Here is a 22,354-nt window from a genome sequence, read left to right as displayed (position 1 = left end):
AATGGTATGAGCTTAATGTCAGAAATCATTTAGCTTAAATAAGAAAATAACTCCATTTAGCTTTCTCCCACAAAGTAAAATTAAGTTTGTTTAGCCCTTTTTTATTTATTGCCAAAGGGCAGATTTAATTTCAAGGGAGTGAAAACAAAACTCATTCTGAAGTAAGGTCTAAAGTTATCACTTCAGTTTTGCTCTAACTATTGAGGTGCAAAGGGGCTGTAAGCATTGAAACAAGGAGGCATTAATTATGAAAAAAAGGCGACTGAGACCCAGCTTTCTGATCACGGGGTGGAGGGTTGTGGGGTGGGGTGGGGTGGAGGTGGGGTGGAGAGAATTCTATCATCTTCTTCTGCTACACTGCAAATACAAACTTTAAGAAAACCTACTGTCCAGGGGCCTTCTGAGCCCACCCTCTAGGCCTCCAGTCTCAGGACTTACCAGATACATTAATTGAGGCCCCTGCATCGATGATTCCGCTGTTGGGCCTCACACAGTACCTACGTGGTGCTGTAGTCTTCACCTTAAAACACACATTTCGGTCTGTCGGGTTGCCAAGCTTTAGGTTGGTGGTGACAACATCAGTGAACGGACCTGTAGAATGAGACAGAGACTGATTGGGGGTGTCATGAGGAAAGTTTAGAAGGTTTGTGGAAAAGAGAGCTATAAATATAGTTAAGGGAAGATTTGAGATCCACGATTATCTCATTAACATGCCAATGGATGAAAGAGATGAGCTGAGGTTAATGCACTAGCAGTAACATCTAATATTTACCATGTTCCTACTATTTCACCAGGTACCTAGTGTAAGTGTTCTAACATATGGCATCTCATTGAAACTTCACAACTTTATGATTCTTGCTGTTTTGCAGATGAGAAAACTGAGGCTTGGGGAGACAAGTTACTTGTCCAAGTTTTCATGATAGTGGTAGTGAGGATCTGTAACCAGATGGCTTGCATCTAAGGCCAGTTCTTACCCGTGCTAAATACTGATTTCCACAATAACGATATGAAATCTAACAGGGAGAGCGTAAAGGACTAAACTCGTTCCAAAATGATTATCTAGAGCACAGTGTGCCAAGAGGAGCAGATGGAAGAAAGACTTTGAGGTGTTAATGGTCCATAAACACAGAAACTCTCAACATTATAGTGTTGCTACAGAAAACTTAGTATCACCTTAGGCTACAGCAGGAAGTTCAGAGTCCTGCTGGGCAGTCCACACCGGAAACATTACAGACAGTATTAATTACTCACGCCACCGGCAAGACTGCAACAGGCTCAGCGACCTGAAGATACTTTTTATTACTATTATTTATTCACTTCCTACTTTATTAGATTTTTTAATTAAAAAAGTAAAACATGCTTCTTAAACCAAACAATAAAAGATGTATAAACAGGAATAAGCTTTCCTTTGTCCCCTGAGATAACTAATATTAACAATATGGGAGATCTTTCCACATCATCTATGTTTACACAAACAATACATACACACATGTGCAAGGGATAGGGGCTAACAAATAATGAAATAATACTATTCCTATTACTCTGAAACTTGCTTTTTTTCATTTACCCATCTATGGTGGACATGTGATCTCTGTGTTTATTAGTCAGGTGGCTACAAAAACTTAGGTCCTTTTCAACACCTTTTCAAATTTACATATTGTTCACCTGTAAATCACTATTTCTGTGTTTCCTCTAGGCAAGTTCTTTACTCTTGTCTTTGCATTTGCAAGGAAACAGGAAGTGAAGGTGGGGAAAGGGTGTGCGCTTATGTGTTCACAAACAAATACGTAATGTTGACCCAACAAAATCATTCAAGTGTGTGTTTTGAAAAACTTTTCAATGAGACTGTAAGCTCCTGAGACAAGGATTATACCTTATCCATCTCTGTAGCCCCAGCACTGTGGCTGGCACAGAATAAAGGTCTCAATCTACATATTCACCAAGAAGAAAACTACCTGTGTGTGGATTATCTCCAGCAAAATTAAGATCCTCAGGCTGGTGTCTCTACTCTTGAGGTGCTCAAGAAGTACCTCAAGAGGTACTTTTTTTTCATGGAAAAAAAAAATCAATCTGATATGGGCTTACCTTAATACAAATTAAGAAATCAAAATGGTGATAAGGAAGGAAGGAAATGGGACTCAATCCAAAATCAAACGACAGCCAGTTCTGCTAGGAGACTTACTTTGAAAACATAAATTTGATGCAACGTTACTCATGTGCATATTAGAGGGACATTCTGGACATAAAACAATTTTCGTATTTGTTTCTGTGTGATTTTGTCTGCTATCAACACTGGTGAACAAAGAAAACTGCTCCTCGCTGAACCCAACTGCAAAGAAATACAGAAAACTCACAAGCACACACACCTCAACCACCTACGGGATACCTCAGTTCACCTTGTGGGTAAATGAGCCACACCTATCCACACCTGGTATTACAACTTTCCATATGATTTCAGGTAATCCTCCTTACTTCAAGAAAACAACTCTTCTGATGTCCATATCCACAGAAAAACTTTGGGTCTTTTTCAAGAAAGTGCCATATCCACTGTAGCATTTGTGGCTTTACCAGCGCCCTATCTTTGTGCATGTGTCACCAACAAAGTCTTTGAGTGCTGTGCTCCTAACCGCACTTCCCTCATAAGCGCTGTGGTTTTTACCAAGCTATTCAGTATAGTGTGGTGATTCCAGGAATGCATTACAGCAGAACTGACTATACTACTGCATCATTTATTGTTTTGTGAATTATTATTGCAAACACTATTCTCATTCCATGAGCAGTGACACCTTCACAGATGAAATACTCCATGAGAATTGCTCCATTTGCTTACCTTTCTATCACAAACAACCCTATCACTACACTCTAAGTCAGTTCCCCACTGAAAACTAAGAGTACAGAGGAGGCCAGGTACCTGTGGCCCAAAAGGATTTTCAGCTACAGTAAGGGAGAGCCAGATGCTGGCGCTGCTCCGTCCTTGCAGCAAGTTCTTGGCATACAGGGAGAAACAGGACACTGGGTGCTGAGGCAGTGCTAGAGAGATTATGGAGGCAGCACTCTCTGTGACTACCCTTCTCCACTCTCCAACACAGGCAGTCTGACTCATAATAAAGATGGAGAAAAATCTGTCCTCCTAGTAAGTCTCTTTGCTTGCTTAAGGAGAGGATCACTTCAGCACTCAGAGTGGGGGGAAAAAGAATAGCTATGCAAGCTCTGATTTTCTAGGGTCAAACCAGCAATAAAACACACACACAGACAGGCATAAAGAGCACACAAACCTAAAGAGGTCACAAGCAAATCACCATGTACATGCATTCTCTGACCCTCATCTAAAAACTGCAACTCAGAAGAACTCCACATAAGCACAGCAGCACCACAACACTGGGGGGAGAAAAAAGAGGACAAAAATGTACACAACATAAAGAGACACCTGAAATGGGGTGAGTTTTCAAATATAAAGCCTAGGAATGAAAGGTACTCAACGACAATTTGAATGTGATTCAGAAACTCTCAGGCCACAAAGCATTCTAAATCAAAGCTTAATCAAAGCTTAAAGTTACTAGTTTCAATAAGATTCCGCCTCAAAAACATGGAAGTATCTTCAGAGCAGAATGCCAAGAATTCATAATGGCCTCCAAAACATCCAAAAATACATAGATCTTTTTTTCTAAAATGGTTTGAAGTATAGTGAGAGCAGAAAATCGAGATGCTGGCAAGATTTCACTGTGATGAAATCCAGAATATTTGCTAGTTTCCAATTCAGTTACTAGTTTCTTCCTTCCCTCTCCCCCTTATAAAGTAGTGCTGTGAGGATCCCAAATTTAAGTATTTGTTTATTCCTTACACTGACCTCTTCTTCAAGGTACTCTACAAAAATAAGCCAAATTTAAATGTAAACACTTGACTGTTTTTGAAAATTTCCCCAGGTTAATCTATTACATCGCAATTAATTGCTATTACACAGCAATCTTAATGGTGCTTCAACTTACATAAATCACATAAAAGGAAGTCTAAACTGTTAAAAGACAAGCAACATTTGTAATAATAAACAGGATAAAATAAACATCCCAGATTTCTCCCTCCACAATCCTGGGTCTTTACATGCTTGGGATTTCTTGGCCTTTCACAGGCTTTTATTTGTAAAAATCTGGAGGGAACTATACTGAAAATATATGCAATGAAACAACATCACTGGTAAAATAACAAAGTCCCGTGGGTAAAAATCAAGATATTTGTAAGAACAGGCCAACCTTCCTCTCCCTACTCTGGACAATTTACTCCAAGAATTTTATTGAAAATAAATTATATTCTATTTGAGTAATTATAGAAAATAAACCAGGTTAGTGTTCTCCTTTTCCCCTGTATTAATGGATTAGCATACACAAAACCCTCAATAAAAATAATGTAAAAGCTTATGAGCATCATTCAGACTTTTACTAGTCACTTTCATTTCATAAAACTGCCATTTTCATTAAAGCATTACGTAAAAAATGGGATTTTACTATACCAACATGCATATTTACCACCAATGAATTTAAACACTGCTTATAAAGCAGAGTCAATTTTACAAATGAAATCTCCTTCTAAACTTAGAATTTTTCCTTCTTAGAGATAAAAAAACATGATGTGTCTCTAGAACCACAGCATACACTTTAAATCATTTTTAATCTTCTATTCCTTATTTCAGATAATGTCTGTAACAAAACCAGGAACTAAGCATCTAAAATGTGAAATGGGAGGTTAAAAAAGTGAAAAAACATGAATTTGGGAGAAATTGGCGATACTCTTTGAAACTGTTACTCTTTTTAATAATGTAAACAATGCCCTTTACGTCCTAGATTATGCATACACTCATCTGTGAACATTTGTGTGAGTTTGCTGAAGATGCTTATGAAACAGCACTAACGAACTGAAAATGAATTCCTTGACATGCTCTAAAAGGTATTTAGATAAAGCTAAACACAGTATAATTTATTTCCTCTACCTTCCCCCAGGACCCACTGTGCTTGGATTTTTGTCATTTTAAATTGTGTTTAAGGCAGTAAGAGGTAAGAGTAAGACAGTAAGAGGGGCTAGAATTGACCTGTTTTAGAAGGCAAATACAATACCAGCAAAAACTTGCATACCGTTAAAAGTGAAAGAAAAATAGTTGCTTTTTACTCTTAATTACAAAAATTGGGCCTTAAGATGTATAAAGTTCTGGTTTGAAGGTCAAAGACCGTCACAATCCAGCACAACATTAAGAGGTCAGGTTCCAGGTGTTGAAAATGTCATAAAAAAATGGCTGAATAAACTTGTCAGGAAACCTAAGAGCATTTTGTGGGAAAAGTATTCCATTAAATCTTTAAACAGTCTCCTGATCTACATATGATTTAAATGCTTTTCTGTAATTATTCATTCAAGAGCCATGGAAGAAAAATTAAAACGCTTCCTTTCAGGAAATGTAAATACTATCTCTACAAAAGAATAATTTAAAAGTTCATGTCTCATCAAATTATAAAAAGTAACAATGAAAATTTCCAGTGAACTGAAAACTCAATCTAGGCCTTACCTATCCGTATTACCTCAAGCATAGCATAACATCCTATCTACTAAATGGCAAGATAGAAGTTTTTAAGGAGTAAATATATAATTTTACCTTTTTTTTTTTTTTTTTTTGAGACGGAGCCTCGCTCTGTCACCCAGGCTGGAGTGCAGTGGCACGATCTCGGCTCACTGCAACCTCCACCTCCCAGGTTCAAGCAATTCTCATGCCCCAACCTCCCAAGTAGCTGGGACCACAAGCATATGCCACACCTGGCTAATTTTTGCATTTTTAATAGAGACGGGGTTTTACTACATTGGCTAGGGTGGTCTCAAACTCCTGACCTCAAATGATCCACCCACCTTGGCATCCCAAAGTGCTGGGATTAGAGGTGTGAGCCTCCACGCCCAGCCATAATTTTACGTTTAACTTAGCAATTCTACCAGAAAATAAAGGCTAAAATATATTTAGACACCAAACTATAAAACTCCTACAGGATGACAGAATAAAATCTAGATGGCCTTGGGTTTGGAGATGACTCTACTTACAACACCAAAACAAAATCCATGAAAAAAATAACTGATAAGCTAGACTTCATTAAAAATAAAAACATCTGTTCTGCAGAAGACAAGCAAGCCACAAGCCAGGAGAAAATATTTGCTAAAAACATACCTGAATAAAATACTGTCAACCAAAATATACAAAGAACTCTTAAAATTCAATAGTATGAAAATGAAGGCTGGGCACGGTGGCTCATGCCTGTAATCCCAGCACTTTGGGAGGCTGTGGCGGGTGGATCACAAGGTCAGGAGATCGAGACCATCCTGGCTAATATGGTGAAACCCTATCTCTACTAAAAATACAAAAAATTAGCCGGGCATGGTGGCAGACGCCTGTAGTCCCAGCTACTCAGGAGGCTGAGGCAGGAGAATGGCCTGAACCAGGGAGGTGGAGCTTCCAATGTGCTGAGATCGCGCCACTGCACTCCAGTCTGGGTGACAGAGCAAAAGAGACTCCATCTCAAAAAATAATAAAAATAAAATAAAATAAAACGAACAACCTAATTTTAAAATGGGCAAAAGATCTGAACAGCCACCTCACCAAAAATGTACAGAAAGCAAATAAACATATGAAAAGATGTCTGGCCGGGTGCAGTGGCTCATGCCTGTAATCAGGAGGCCGAGGCAGGTGGATCAGCTGAGGTCAGGAATTCGAGACCAGCTTGGCCAACATGGTGAAACCCTGTCTCTACTGAAAATATAAAAAGTAGCCAGGTGTGGTGGCCCATGCCTGTAGTCCCAGCTACTGGGGAGGCTGAGGCAGGAGGATCACTTGAACCCGGGAGGCAGAGGTTGCAGTGAGCCAAGATTGTGCCACTGCACTTCAGCCTGGGCGACAGAGTAAGACTCCATCTCAGAAAAACAAAAATAGAAAAGATGTCCAAAGAGATACTATTACACATTTGTTCATTTTCTTATTGTTGAGTTTCAGAATGGCCAAATTCTAAAATACTACCAAGTGTTGGTGAGGATGTGGAACAACAGGAACTCTCATTCACTGCTGGTGGGAATGAAAAACGGTGCACAGCCACTTTGAAAGACCATTTAGCAGTTTCTTACAAAACTAAACATATTCTTACCATACAATCCAGCAATCACCCTCCTTGGTATTTACCCAAGTAAGTTGAAAACTTATATCCACACAAAAACCTGCACATGGATGTTTATAGCAGCTTTATTCATAACTGCCAAAATGCAGAAACATTTTACGAGTGGATAAAATAAACTGTGGTCTATCCAGACACTGAAATAGTGCTCAGTGCTAAAAAGAAATGAGCTATAAAGCCATGAAAAGACACGGAGGAGCCTTAAATGCATATTCCTGAGTGAAAGCAGTCAGTATGAAAAGGTAGCATACTGTATGATTTTACTCTATGACATTCTGGAAAAGGCAAAACTACAGAGACAATAAAAAGATAAGGTGCTGGCCAGGCATGGTGGCTCACGCCTGTGATCCAGCACTTTGGGAGGCTGAGTAGGGGGGGCGGATCCCTTGACGTCAGGAGTTCAAGACCAGCCTGGCCAATATGGTGAAACCCCATCTCTAATAAAACTACAAAAGTTGGCTGGGTGTGGGGGCACACACCTGTAATCCCAGCAAATTGGGGGGCTGAGGCAAGAGAACAGTTTGAACCCAGGAGGCAAAGGTTACAGTGAGCCAAGATCGCCCCACTGCACTCCAACCTGGGTGATGGAGCAACACTCTGTGTCAAAATAAATAAATAAATAAATAAAATACGGTGTTGACAGAATTTAAGGGAGGAAAGAACAGGAGGAGCATAGGGCATTTTTAGGACAGTGAAGCTGAAACTACTCTGGTATTATAATGGTGGATACATGTCATTATACATTTGTCAAAACCCACAGAAGGTACAACACTAGAAATGAATACTAACGCAGACTACAGACTCTGGCTAACAATGACATGTCAATGTAGGTTCACCAATGGTAACCAATGTACCACTCAGTGTAGGATGTTGCCAGTGGAGGGGGTTATGATGCACGTGTGGGGTAGGAGTTACACGAGAACTCTGTGCATACTTTCTGCTCAGTTTTCGTGTGAACCTAAAACTGTTCTAAACTATATTTTTTTTTAAAAAGGAAGGGGAAAAAGTATTTGGTCTTTTATATTAATTCACTTTCGGTAGTATCCCCCTTAACATTTCTAATATTAAATATTGTTGCGATTTTGAAAATATATATCTGTATTGTGTGTGTGTGTGTGTTTATATATATATATGAATAAAGATTCTTTGTTGTGCAAAGTGATTGCTCCTCTTGCTTTTCTAGAGTTCATGAAATTCTGGTTTCACAAATACATACCCTTCCTTTGTAATTAATCTTCTGATGTAGCTACAATACTTTGAAAATCAACCTATATATGTTACCAAATAAGTTATATACCAATTTGATACATAATCTATCAGGTTTCAGCTTTCCAGATACAAGTTCAAAGTTATTAGCTTCACAACAGTTTTTTTCACTCTGCATAGAAAAAGCTATATTATTTCATACTCTTGCAAACACAAATTAGGTACAATATCTCTCCTTTTCACAGCCTCTCCAAAAAACAAGTTACCATATTTCACTTCAACTCTAAAAAGATTACCTTCTGGGAAGGTAATAATCTGTCTCCAGAAGCCTATGACTTTTGATGGATTTTGTTAAGACAATAAAAGTGTGCTTGAGGTTTCAATACAGTAGACTCTGAATGTGGGAAAAATACACTAAAATGGAGGGACACGGACATTCTAAAGTAAAATCTGTTGGATACCTTATTAATATTTTTAAATTTTATCCTTTGACAGTCTATTTTCATTAAAAAGTATCCTATTGCTTTCTGCTTTCCATACCCATCTGCAGTGCACCAATCCCCACATTATTTCTTTTCTTGTTTATGTAAATCTTCCCCTTCTAGAATCGAAACTCCATCAACACAGACTTTTTTGTCCCTCTTGTTCATTACTGATCATCAGCACCTAGAACACTTGCAGGCATAGAACAGATGCTCAATAAATATATTTGCTGAATGAACAAATAGCCATGCCATGCTTCCATCTACTTCACACAATGGCTGTATTCTTCCTCTGTGTACCCCTGTACGCACATCCAGGCTCTGGGTGAATAAATACTGAGACTACTGCTGCTCCTGTTCCAGCATTATACCCTTTTCATCTTCTGCATAGGACATATTTTGTTTGTTCCTTTCCTGTTTCCACATGGAGTGGTGGGCGGGGCGGGGGGCGGGGTGTCTATCCTATTCATCACCAGATCCTCCAAACTAGAACAGTGCCACAAACATACTAAAAATGTATGCTGCATGAATACGAGACTTCCTCAGAGGTCATTGTACTCTGATTCTGCTGCATTTCCTGTAAACAGACACCTACTTCAAAACCTGGATCTGAAATCATTCTAAATTTGTGCTGCTTATATACAGGTGGAAGGTATTAAAAATGCTCACTGTGTCAATAATGCTTTCATCATAATTATTCTATGGTGATTTTTTTTAAAGTTGCCCCCTCCCTAAAAAATGAAAGATACCATACTAACAGATATTCAAAGAGAGTGAGCTCTTAAGTAACCATGAACTCAAGAATAAGGACACTGGAGAAGTTTTCTTAAAAATCTATTTTCTTGATCGAATTGTTAGCTCACACATTGAATCAATGCTTTAGAAACAAAAATAAAGCTTTAAAGCTTTGCAACCAATGTGTTTAAATGGCAGACATTATATTCCAATATTCCAGGAGAAAGCCTGATTGTATAGCCCTTATTTTGAAATAACCACACAAAAACAACCCTACCCATAGACACATAACTTTCCTGAAGAACTCTTAGAATGCAGTGTTTTAAATTAATAAAGTATTCTCCTGGTATCCTCGGGAGCCAGCCAGCTACTGAGAAACATCACACCTGTTATTGCAGCAAGAGAAATCAACATCAAGAACTCTCACTGATGATGCCATCAAAGGCACACCAGAAGCCAACTTGATTGAAATAGACTATACCAGACTTGCAGGCTGCTTACTCAATTCACTAGTTTCCCAGGTCTTTCAGAGCAGAAAGAAACAAAACTCAGCCTGCCACCACCTCCACGGGTGGGAAAACTAAACTGGAAGGCATGCTATTGTAGTTTAAGAATTCCTAAGATCAAATTCAGGAAAGCTACCTGAAAAAAATACAAAGTTAGACAGTAAGGAACAGCCTGGAAAACTAAGATATTTGCAGTTTATATAACAGACAAATGACTAGAATTCAAAATATATTAAGAATTCTCTTACTTACAATAAAAATTCTAAAATCTCATGAAGGAATACTATACAACTCTTTAAAAGAATGAACTAGATCTGTATTTCAACAGTTGATAGGTCTCAAAAACATGTTAAGTCATCCATACACCATGACACTACATTAAGTGATCTAGAAAAAAATGGAAATAGTTCACATTAAATCCCTCTGGGGAGTTTAAAAAAAAAAAAAAAGGAGGGAGTATGAATCAGCAGATATGGAGTACAGACATGTCATAAATTATTAGTGAAGTTTTACTTGTTTTATTAAAGAAAGATTTAAAACAAGTCTTCTAACAAATTATTAACATTTAGTTACTCCATACTGGGGTATTTATATTATCTGTATTTTTCTGTACTTAAAAATTTTTTCATATACAGAAAGCTACCTGTAGTTTATGTGAGATCCAAACAAGGTTCTTTTGAAATAATTTTCTACTTGTTCAGACTTGTAAAGTTGTTGAAAACTGATAAACCAACATTGATAGTCATGCTTATATAATTTATAAAAATCAAGGTTATCACTTAAAACATGTTTAAAGTTGCAGTGGTCTCATTAACTCAAGACAAAGACCCATGTGTATAATTCTGACAAAAGCTTCTGTATGAACTTCAAAGACTAGAAACCATCTAAAGATAAATACTGTCACTACTTTCCTTTAATACATTAGATTTTTTTTCATAATAGAAAAATGGCTAAAAGGAGTATATAAGAGCTGAGGCTTCATACATTCTATCTATATCCAGCACTAATATCATCGTGCAGTGGAAGATTATTCACAGATGAATTTTACATCAATTCTAAAAGGATCTTAGACGATTTAATAAACCGAATTTTTTCAATGCATTCTTTATCCCATTGACTAACGAACATCTAGTAATTATTCTCTACTTGAAAGACCAAAATTTCTGATTACAGTCATCACAAAAATAAACAAAAGATAAGCAATATTCTACTGCAAATAAAATTCTATCTAAATAGAAGAGTGACAAAAGATGATTCACATTTTACACAAAGCAGGATGAGTCAAAACAGATAATATGCTCAAGTTAGGGGTATGAGTGATAAAATAGCATGGGGTCCCAATTTCTCATGGTTGTAGTTGTTTTAACAGTTCAAGTGCAAAAAGTCATTAACAATAGAAGTAAAACTTCTCCAAAGTGTTCCATCTTTAGTGGAGATGACAGCATGTGAAAAAGCCTCCAAACCAAAATCAACACATCCAATTCACACCAGATACAGAAGAGGGGAGAAGAAAAAGTTTAGCATTCTGCACCTTGATGATCCAACTGGAATTTTCAATCTGTGAACAATGAGAAACAGTAGAACGTGGTTTATCAGTTAGTGTGTAATCGGGTCTGGTTCCTTTTCTATAAAGAACCTAAGTGGCTATACCAGTGATAAGAGATTATCAACCAGGTCAGCAGCTTCTTAAACTCAACAAGAGGTCAGGGGAAAGGCTGTGAGACTTGGATGAAAAATATTTTCTATTTTTCCCTTTCTCTGCCTTTGGAAATTATGCTCATTCTTCAAAATTTTGCTCAAACGTCTTCTCTTTTGGAAGGGTTTACCAAATCTCTTTAGTCCGAAGAAATTACTCCTTACTGTTCTATGTCACAACAATAAGCTGACTGCCAAATTTGTATCTGCAGCCTGGCCCTCTCCCCTGAGCTCCAGACTCAACTACCTATTTAACACCTCTCGTTGCAAGTGTACTGAGCATCTCAAGTTTCTCATGTCCAAACGGCACTCTTGAGTCCCACTCTCCTCCCTCAAACTCAATGCTTCTCATCTCAGTAAAGAAACCACCACTCACCCAACTGCTTAGGCCAAAAGCAGTCTCTCTTCCTCTACATTTAATCTACATTCCTCTACATTTCTCTACATTTAATCTAGAAACTCTGTCTCTACTAAAGATACAAAAATTACTTAGGTGTGGTGGCACATGCCTGTAGTCCCAGCTACTCGGGAGGCTGAGGCAGGAGAATTGCTTGAACCGGGAGAGGGAGGTTACAGTGAGCCGAGTGAGATCGCGCCACTGTACTCCAGCCTGGGCAACAGAGCCAGTCTCCGTCTCAAAAAAAAAAAAAAAAAAAAAAAAAAAAGGCTCCTGGACAGGCGTGATGGCTCACACCTGTAATCCTAGCATTTTGGGAGGCCTGAGCTCAGGAGTTCAGGAGTTCAAGACCAGCCTGGGTAACAAGGTGAAACACTGTCTACTAAAAATAAAAAAATTAGCTGGGCATGGTGGTGCATGCCTATAATCCCAGCTACTCAGGAGGCTGAGGCAAGAGAATAGCTTAAACCCGGGAGACAGAGATTGCAGTGAACCGAGATCAAGCCACTACACTCCAGCCTAGGCGACAGAGTGAGACTCTGTCTCCAAAAAAAACAAAACAAAACAAAAAAAACTCCTGCTCAGAATCCTCTGTGGCTTCCCATCTCACAACAAAATCCAAAGTCCCTCTTGTGGCCTGCCTACCAGCAAGGCGCCTGCCCGCTTCTTTGAGCTCATCTCCTAGCAGGCCCCTCCACCACTCTAGCACAGGCATAATGACCTTGCTGCTCCTTGAACACACCAAGCTCATCATCACCTCGCACTTGCCCTTCCATCCGTCTGTAATGCTCTTCCCAAATGTCTCCATAGTTCACACACTCATTTTATATAGGTCTCAGTTCAAATATCGCCTTCTCAGGTAAATGACCTTCCCTAATCACCCTACTTAAATGACCTTCCCTAATGACCCTACTTAAAATTGAATCCATTCCCAAATCCCTTTATCTTGCATTGTTTTTAGTTGTTTTTCCCCCCATTTATCACTTACTGCCTGACACCACATCACATATATTTTCTGTTTTTATTTAATGTACACCTTCCCCACTAGAAGATGAGCTCCACAAGGTAAAAGTTTTCTCATCTTGGCCTCTCAGCAATGCTTGGCATGCTACAGGTACTCAATAAGTAACCCATGAACAGAATGGTTCAGGTGCTGTGCTAGGCTCTCAAGCTGGAGAGAGAAACAGGGCACTGCAGCTCCCACCCAGAATACACAGAACAATCTTGGGGCCCATCCAGAATTAATGAATCAGAATCTCTAGGACTGAGACTCCATAATGATTTTTTCTTTTTAAAAAATTATCAAATGTGACGTTAGCTCATATTTAACAGTACCAATCTATTCTAAGCACTTTACATGTGTTAATTTGTATCCTCCTAACATGCCCCAGAGGGAGAAATCTGAGGCACAGAGAGGTTAAATGCATCACTGAAGGACACATGACTTTCAGATGGCAGATCTAGGGGTTCACACTCTTAACTCCTGGGCAGTATACTACCTCTAACTGCATCGAACACCGTATGAAAGGTAATCTGTAAAGCATCCTATCAAAAGGGGAGGGTGAGGAGCACAGGGAACTGATCACTGAGGCAAGCCCTGGAGTCTGAAAAGCAGATAACGCAAAGTACACTTTGAGCTGTAGGGAACTTGGGTGAAAGTATAGTGTGATAAAGCTATAAGCGGCTTCTGGGGGCATCACATGGCTGAAGAGGAAGGGGTACAAGAGGAGTGAAAGAAGCTGAGGCTGGAAAGATGCAGTGTGGCCTGACTCTGAAGAGCTTTGCTGCTGGCCTAAGAATTTGGGCCACGAACCTATCCATAAGATCTAGAGAGCCAATGAATGTTTTTAAACCAAGAAATGATATCAAATTTCAATTTTTAGAAAAATATCTCTGGAAACTGTATAAAGGATAGGAAACTGTATAAAGGATAGTCCAAAGGGTAAGAGAAGCAGGCAGAAAAAATAGAGACAGAAAGTTGAGACACGGTGCTACTACAATAGTCTGGAAGGGAAAGGACCTATACTCAGGATACGATAGCAGAATACAAAGAAGCAAAAGGGCATAGGAGATGTTGCTGATTTAAATGGACTGAGTAGATGTGAAAGGTTACGGAAAATGGGGAGCGAAAGACAAGTTTAGGATTTCCAGCTTGCCAATTTGGTGCAAGGGCCACTCCCAAGATCCAGAAGCCAGTCAGTGGAGATGAGAGGGTAAACGGTAAGTACAGTGTGCAACATGCTGAGTTTGAGGTGTTCTCATAACAACCAGATAGACAGGGATGTCCAGTAGGCTGACAGATCAAAAGATCTGCTTGGAGATACAGATTTGGAAGTCTTCTGTGCAGAAGTGGAAGATGAAGGCATTATTAATGAGACAACATACAGAGAATTGTTAAATTGACAAGACTGAAGCCAGAACCTGAGAAACCTCAACATCCAGTAAAAGAGACGATAAAGAGGTGGACAGTTTATCAGAAAAGTCAAAGACAAGTATCACAGAGAGAAAGCTGGGGAACTAAGAAGGGTTTGAGTGGAGGGGTGAGGTCTGACGAAAGAAGAGTGAAGATATCAGAAACTGAGATTCACCGCTTCCCCAAAATTAGCTGTGACAGAAGATTGGGCATTTGCTTAAGCGGGGAAGATCTAGAAAACAAGATTTCTTTTTAGGAAGGGGCAACTTAAGCATGTTTGTAGGCACAAGGAAGGAATCAAGTACAAGAGAAATGTGAGACAGCAATAATAGGCTGACTAACGATGCAAAATACTGTTCAGTGATGGGAAAGGAATGGGGTAAAAGAACACACACCTAAGAGGTAGTCCTGACTCTCTGAAATAGAAGAGGAGGATAAGTAAAAACATAAGTTTCCACAAGAGAGAAAAGTAACCAGCATTTAGTGGAAAATCTTCAAATATTTTCTGAGCAAAATGCACTGTGTCTACATCGATCAGCTGTACATAACAGGCCCTGCCGATAGGCTTCATTACTCTTCACCACTGAAAGTCTTCTCTTTTTCCCCCCTCTCTCCTTTCTCAGCTTTGTTTTTGTTTTTGAGACAGAGTCTTGCTCTGTCACCCAGAGTGGAGTGCGGTGGCATAATTTTGACTCACTGCAGCTTCTGCCTCCTGGGTTCAAGTGATTCTCATGCCTCAGCCTCCCGAGTAGCTGGGATTACAGGCATGCACCACCACACCAGGTTAATTTCTGTGTTTTTAGTAGAGATGGGGTTTCACCATATTGCCCAGGCTCATCTCAAACACCTGGCCTCAAGTGATTCGCCTGCCTCGGCGTCCCAAAATCCTTGGATTACAGGTGTGAGCCATTGCGCCTGGCCTCTCCTTTCTCAGCTTTCTCCTAAACACCAACCCTTCCTCGCCTATGCCTTAGACCCTTAGACCCAGAGACCATTAACTCCCTGAGAAACTGCCATGCACCACGCACTGTGCTGTGCTAGGCACTGGGATCTGGGGAGAACAGACACAATCTAAAAAAAAAAAAAAAAAAGGAGGGGGGGCTTGCTGACTAACAGCGGAAGGGAGTCACGTATCACGTTGCCAATGACAACATGCTGTGACATGTGTGGGAGCCAGAGGAACAGATACAATGTGAGTGAAGAATGTCAGCAAAGTGACCTTGAAGAAGTGAAGCCCGTGCTGAGCCTCAAAGGTAAGCAGGGGGACGCAGTGAAACAAGCAAGAGGAAAAGGAATCAACTAATTTTTAGTGGTGGAAACAGCTAAAAGCTGTTACTTTATGACTACATACAGGGTAAGTCATGATACACAGTATGACAAAGCCCCATGGCCAAGGAGAACTAAAAGGCTGAAACACAAGCATGAGGAAAGACAAGGCTGGAAAGATGGGCAGGGCAATGTGGGGGGAGTGCAACAAGTATCAATAATTTTCCAACTTTTGTTAAAAAATTTAAACTTTATTTTTGGCAACAGGAAGACATTTAATGATTGTAAGCAAGAGATATGCTCAGATTTGCATCTTTGCAAACCATCTTTGAAAACCACATCAGGGTGGAAAGAAAGAGAAGACTCAGACAAGAAGACCAGTTAAGAGGCTATTACAGTTGCGGGAGAAAATGGGGCAGCCATAGAGGGAATGGGGAAGAAGGGACAGAATTGAATCATAGACTCTGAGTTGGTCAAATGCATGAATGTAGGTACCATTCAGTGAGACAGTAAGAAGGGGAGGTTTGGAGGAAAAAATGAAAAGGTGGTATAGAGTTCAGCTTGGGTCATGCTGCATTTAAAGTATTGCAGCTTTTTATATGGGCTTGGGTCAGTCCTGGGTTCATACCTAAGTGACGTTAGAAGCTAAGGGTACTGGTAAAAGAGTTCCACAAAGGGGAGAAGGGAAGACACAGAGAGAGCAAATCTGAGAGAAACAGGGAAAGGAGAAGAGGGGGAGAAGGTGAACCTGTAACCCTGAGCATTACCAACTGGACTGCATGACGAGTGGGCAAAACTGGCCACACAGGCAGAAGAAAAGCAGAGAGAGCAATGAGGGAGGTCAAGAGAAGAGTGTCAATGAGCAGGATGACAACAGGGGTCAAATGGTAGTGAAGACTGAACATGCAATGGGAGATGTAGTGATGAAGCAATGACTGAGCTCCCGGGCAGTGATTAGAAGTGAAGAACAGAAAGAAAAAAGACAGGAAACTATGTTTTCCAGAAGCTTACCATGATAAGAAGGAAAGTGAAAGGAGTAGCTAGACAGGGTAAAAAGGACTGACAACACAGTCTTTCTTCTTTAAAGGCGGAAGGGACAATACTCAAATGTTTAATGAAAATGACTAATGGCCAAGCACTATTCTCAGTGAGTGCTAGGTATATAAAGAAAGAAAAAGAAACAATCTTGCTTTGGAAGAGAAAGGCAACAAAAGCATTCATTTTTAAAATAATAGTAAATAAAAAGATCCAAATGAGCCGACCAAGTGGTCTCTGGATTTCTCTAGATGACTGCTCATGTTTCTTCCACCTTTTGTCTCAGCGAGGTTAGAGGTGAACTATGCACTAAGATGGGATCCTCCTGCCCGCAAATTACATGAAAAGTTTTGATTGTGTGCATCTGCACATTCTCTCAAGAGTAAGCCACGGCTCTCCTTCATCCAATTAGTAAAGCACTGCCTGACTTTACAAAGGTCAGAAGCACAAATTTAGATTTTCAGAGGAGTCCATCAGGATATATTTATATGCCAACAAATCAATTCAACCAACAGATTGAGAATTCAAATAAGCCTCCACAAGGACAAACCTCTGGTTTTTCAGCAAATTTCTCTTTTTACTCTTGTGTATGCTTCTATTTCAAATGATCATAGCAAACACTGAAAAGATGACCAAATCCAGAGTTGTATCCTTCTTTGCGGTACTAGGAAAAGAAAACAACAATAAGAAGAGAATGTAGTCTATGTAGTCTACTCAGAAATACTAAAACAAAAACCTATAGGAGCTTACATTCTAGCAGCGAAAGCCAAGCAATAAATAAGTAAATGAAGCACATAAAGAATAAAACAAAACGTGAAAGTGGCATACAATTCGTACAATAAGAGGTGATATAGAAAAAACTGGATCAGAGTCCAAGAATACTCAGGAAAGGTTAATTTAAGTAGTGAGCTTTCAAACAGTAAGAAGATGTTTCATTAATATTCAGGAGCCCATAGGAACAAAGTACCAGTAGGTGCCGTGGGAAATACAAGCTGGTTCCTGTCCTCAAGGGGCTTTCCATCTCTCTTCGTCAGCTAAAATAAACTTAAGTTCTCAAGCTTAGAGCTAGAAGGACCACCTAGAGGTACTGAGTTCAAGCCTCCTCACATCACAAAGGAAGAAACCAAAGCTAAGGAGGTTAGCCCAAGTGCCTCTAGGTGACAGCAATGCTAGGAACCACAGACTCCCTTTGTAATGCAAAGCACACAGGCTTGGGAGGCTGGAAGACCTGGGTACAAATTCATATTCTGCAAAGTCTTCGCAAAGGACTTCCACAAAGGCCTCTCATCTCTAAAATGGAGATAGCCATAACACTGATTTCTCAAGTACGTACCATTCAATTTCTTCCCTTTTTCTACTATATTGTAAATGTTGAGTGATGGAACTAAAAGACTAAAATAGTACTCAGTTAACCCAGAAATGCCTAGTTTGCACGACAGGTATTGAGGACATGAAAGACTCGGAGTAGAGAGTGGGGTGGTGGAAGGGAAGGTATAGTTGATAGTATTAGCACAGAATTTTCAACACTAATAAACAAATAGCTCACAATAAGAAGTGATCAAGTTAGGACAGAAGTTCTTAGGGGGAAACACAGAATTCGTAGAAGGATTTTTTTCTTTTTTTTTTTTGAGACAGGGTCTCACTCTCAGCCCAGGCTGGAGTGCAGAGGCACAATCTCAGCTAGCTGCAAACTCTGCCCTCCTGGGTTCAAGCGATTCCTGCCCCTCAGCCTCCGGATTAGCTGGGATTACAGGCATACACCACCAAGCCTGGTTAACTTTTGTATTTTTAGTAGAGAGGGGTTTCACCATGTTGACCAGGCTGGTGTCAAACTCCTGAGCTCAAGTGATCCACCCACCCCAGCCTCCCAAAGCTGGAATTACAGGTGTGAGTCACCATGGCTGGCAAAGATTAAAAGTCAGTCACAGTCATTCTAATGTCCCAGAGCAACTGCACTTTACGTAAGAGGTGCCAACGAGACAATTACAAGACTACAATTATAATAAGGCACTTTTTCTTTCTTTTTCTCTTTTTTTTTTTTTTTTTGAGATGGAGTTTTGCTCTTGTTTCCCAGGCTGGAGTGCAATGGCACGATCTCGGCTCACTGCAACCTCCACCTCCCCAGCTGAAGCGATTCTCCTGCCTCAGCCTCCCAAGTACCTGGATTACAGGCATGCACCACCACACCTGGCTAACTTTTTTATTTTTAGTAGAGATGGGGTTTCACTATGTTGGTCACGCTGGTCTCGAACTCCTAACCTCAGGTGATCCACCCACCTCAGCCTCCCAAAGTGCTGGGATTACAGGTGTGAGCCACTGTGCCTGGCCTTTTCCTTTATTTTTCTATCCCATTTCTCTTTCAAGCCTCGTTCTCTAGTCTCACTCCTCCTCTCATCTTCCTAACAACATAATAAATAAGAAGGCCAAGGGCACACCCCCACTTATCTTTTAAGGGAAGAAACACAGCCAGCATAACGACAAAAAAAAAAAAAAAAAAAAGCCATAGCCTCTGCAATCAGACAGATCTTGATTCAAATCCCAACTCCAACCCTCAGTCAGGTTCATAACTTGGGTTAATAACTTCAGGATCATAACTGTACCCACTTCCTAGGCTTCCATTAAGAATTAAATAAATGAACGCTTAGAAAAATGGCAAGCGCACAGTATAAGCTCGCCAAGTCACATGTCCCAAATGCCATCTTCCCTGTGAGATCGAACACCCAAAGTAGAATTAACACAGCTTTTTCTAAGCTCTCAATAAGGACAGGCCATAAATATCTTGTCCCCATTTTCCCTCCTTGTCTCCCAATACCTAGAGGCTGGAAACTTTAAGGGCTAGGCCTTCCTCCCAGGTCCCCAATGCAACCTAGTGCCTGGCCCACCGGAAGCTTTCAGTATGTGGTAACTGAACCAAATCTCAATCAGAGTCACATTCAATTGCCCCAGAAGGAGTCATCTGTCTATAAAGAAAACCTCAAAGGATCTGCAAAGGGCAGAAACCCAAAATAGCTCTAATTTGGACAATCATCTACTATGTACAGACAATCCCCGATTGGTTTGACTTGCGATTTTTCAATTTCACAATGGTGTGAAACCATCACAATTTTGATATATTTTGAATTTTTTTTTTTTTTCCACCAGTTGTCAAATGATCCTTTATTGAAATATTTTCCTTTGTGCTTAACTGGCTGGGCATTCCACAGCACCACTACTGATGTCATCTATGATGTCATGAGGGTGGCGGCCATCAACATTACAGCCCACAGACTGGGCAGTCCCCAGGATCTCTTTAATGGTTCCAGAGAGTTCTCTGGCTAAGGATCGGTGCCGCATCTGTCGAGCAATGTTGACGATCTCATCAAAAGTGATATTCCCACTGTGTTTAATGTTTTTCTGTTTCTTTCTGTCTCTTGGTGGTTCCTTGAGGGCTTTGATGATCAGGGCAGAGGCAGAAGGCACCACCTCAATCTAGGCCTGCCTGTTCTGAATGGTCAGTTTCACTGTAATCCTCAGGCCCTTCCAGTCACCTGTTGCCTTGGCAATGTCATCACCAACCTTTTTTTGGAGACAGACCCAGGGGGCCGATCTTGGGGGCCAGGGCAGAAGTGGCACCGACTTCACCTCCGGTGCACCTCAGGTATACGACTTTGATCTCGTTGGGGTCGAACTTCGGCGGCATGGTGGAGGCGGCTGGTGTCGGATGAACCCGGATTCGGGACGACCGAAGAAAGTTGCACCTTGGCCTCCTCCGAGCCGAAAGCCGAGAGATATTTTGAATTTTGATCTCTTCCCAGACTAGTAATATGCAGTACATGAGATATTCAATACTTTATCATACAATAGGCTTTGTGCTAGATGACTTTGTCCAACTGGAGGCTAACTTACAGGTTCTGAGTATGTTTAAGGTAGACAAGGCTATGATGTTGGGTAGGTTAAGCTGTATTTAATATGTTTTCAACTTATAATATTTTCAACTGACAATGGGTTTCTGAGGACGTAACTCCGCTGTAAGGTGAGGAGCATCTGTAAGAGATCATTATATCCATGCATGTCTCTAAATCCTTTCTGATCCAATTCACATGCCAGGCATATCATCGTCTTGGGAAATGATGACTTCCCAAAGTGTACCTCATACAGAATAAAACAGCACTTTTTAATCACCTTAAGTTTACCTCTTTGAACAAGTGAGAGAAGTCTCTAGTTTATTAACTCACCCTTATTTGTTTCTCTGTCCAAGGCAATGGCTGGTCAGGAGCATGCAGAACTAAAGGTTTTGTAGCAACACTTATAAAGTTTAAGGTGGCACTGCTAAAGATCATTTATTTTAGACATTCCTATCTTAATAAGTGTCCTTTACAACTTCTTGAATTCCCACTCTACAAACCTGCAAGCCTATGAAATCTCTACCACACACAAGCTTTGCCCTGCCTTCCAAAGACTGGATAGCAGAAGGAAAAATTACTCACAAGTTAATGTGTTTTTTTTTTTTTGAGACAGAGTTTTGCTCTTGTTGCCCAGGCTGGAGTGCGATGGCGGCATCTCGGCTCACCGCAACCTCCACCTCCCAGGTTCAAGTGATTCTCCTGCCTCAGCCTCCCAAGTAGCTGGGATTACAGGCATGCGCTACCATGCCTGGCTAATTTTGTATTTTTAGTAGAGACGGGGTTTCTCCATGTTGGTCAGGCTGGTCTCGAACTCCCAACCTCAGGTGATCTGCCTGCCTCAGCCTCCCAAAGTGCTGGGATTACAGGCATGAGCCACCATGCCTGGCCTGATGCTTTCTAAATATATAGAATCATGAAACCATCAGAATCTAATATAAAAGTGAATATTCACAAGAGAAATAAAAAATTCTTTGGAGTCATCTGTCTGAACTTTTCTAAAAGTAGGGCAAGAAATCCCTCCTAAAAAATTCACAGAGAATAACTCTTAATGAATTGATGTTCTTAAGAAATTGTCCTGACAGCTATTAATACTTCATTAATGGTTTTAAATTCTCTGCCTCCCTCTCTCAAGAACAAACCCCTTTATGAGTTAACTCTAATGAGCTGACAGTGGTATACGGGAAAGTACAAGGCTTCGCCTGTGCCACCATTTACTAGTGCAGCCTCATCCAGTGGAAAGTTACCTAGCCACTGACTAATCCATCTCATACGATTGTTACAGATTAAACAGTAACATAAATATGGCAAAGCACATCTCACCACAGTTCCTAAACTGTGTGGCCTATCTTCTGGAATTAAAGCATTTATCCTCTAGAAATGTTTGTTCCTTCTTTACCTTTCTTTACCCTTATATTGCAAAATGTATGTCAGCCACTGCTTTTAGCTCCAGACCCAACCCAACGGGGTGTTGGGGGGCACATTTCACCACTCACAAATATGACCACTCCCAGATCCTTAGGTTCTATTTTCAATTCCCCTCCATTCTCT

General features: G+C 40.3%; 1 protein-coding gene and 1 pseudogene across 2 annotated transcripts in view; both read right to left on the bottom strand.

Annotated features, from left to right (window-relative positions):
- VAPB (VAMP associated protein B and C) overlaps window positions 1–22,354 on the bottom strand; it is a 55,515-nt gene that overhangs the window by 25,677 nt on the left and 7,484 nt on the right. For both annotated transcript variants that reach the window (XM_002830467.5, XM_009233749.3), the window contains exon 2: window positions 439–591. In XM_002830467.5, coding sequence (XP_002830513.1) covers window positions 439–591 — 153 coding nt within the window. The remainder of the gene's footprint in view (window positions 1–438; window positions 592–22,354) is intronic.
- On the bottom strand, window positions 20,062–20,751 carry LOC112130312 (large ribosomal subunit protein uL11-like; annotated as a pseudogene).

The sequence above is a fragment of the Pongo abelii genome, chromosome 21 (genome assembly GCF_028885655.2).
Source record: "Pongo abelii isolate AG06213 chromosome 21, NHGRI_mPonAbe1-v2.0_pri, whole genome shotgun sequence".
NCBI lineage: Eukaryota > Metazoa > Chordata > Mammalia > Primates > Hominidae > Pongo > Pongo abelii.
This window is presented reverse-complemented; position numbering and strand designations above follow the sequence as displayed.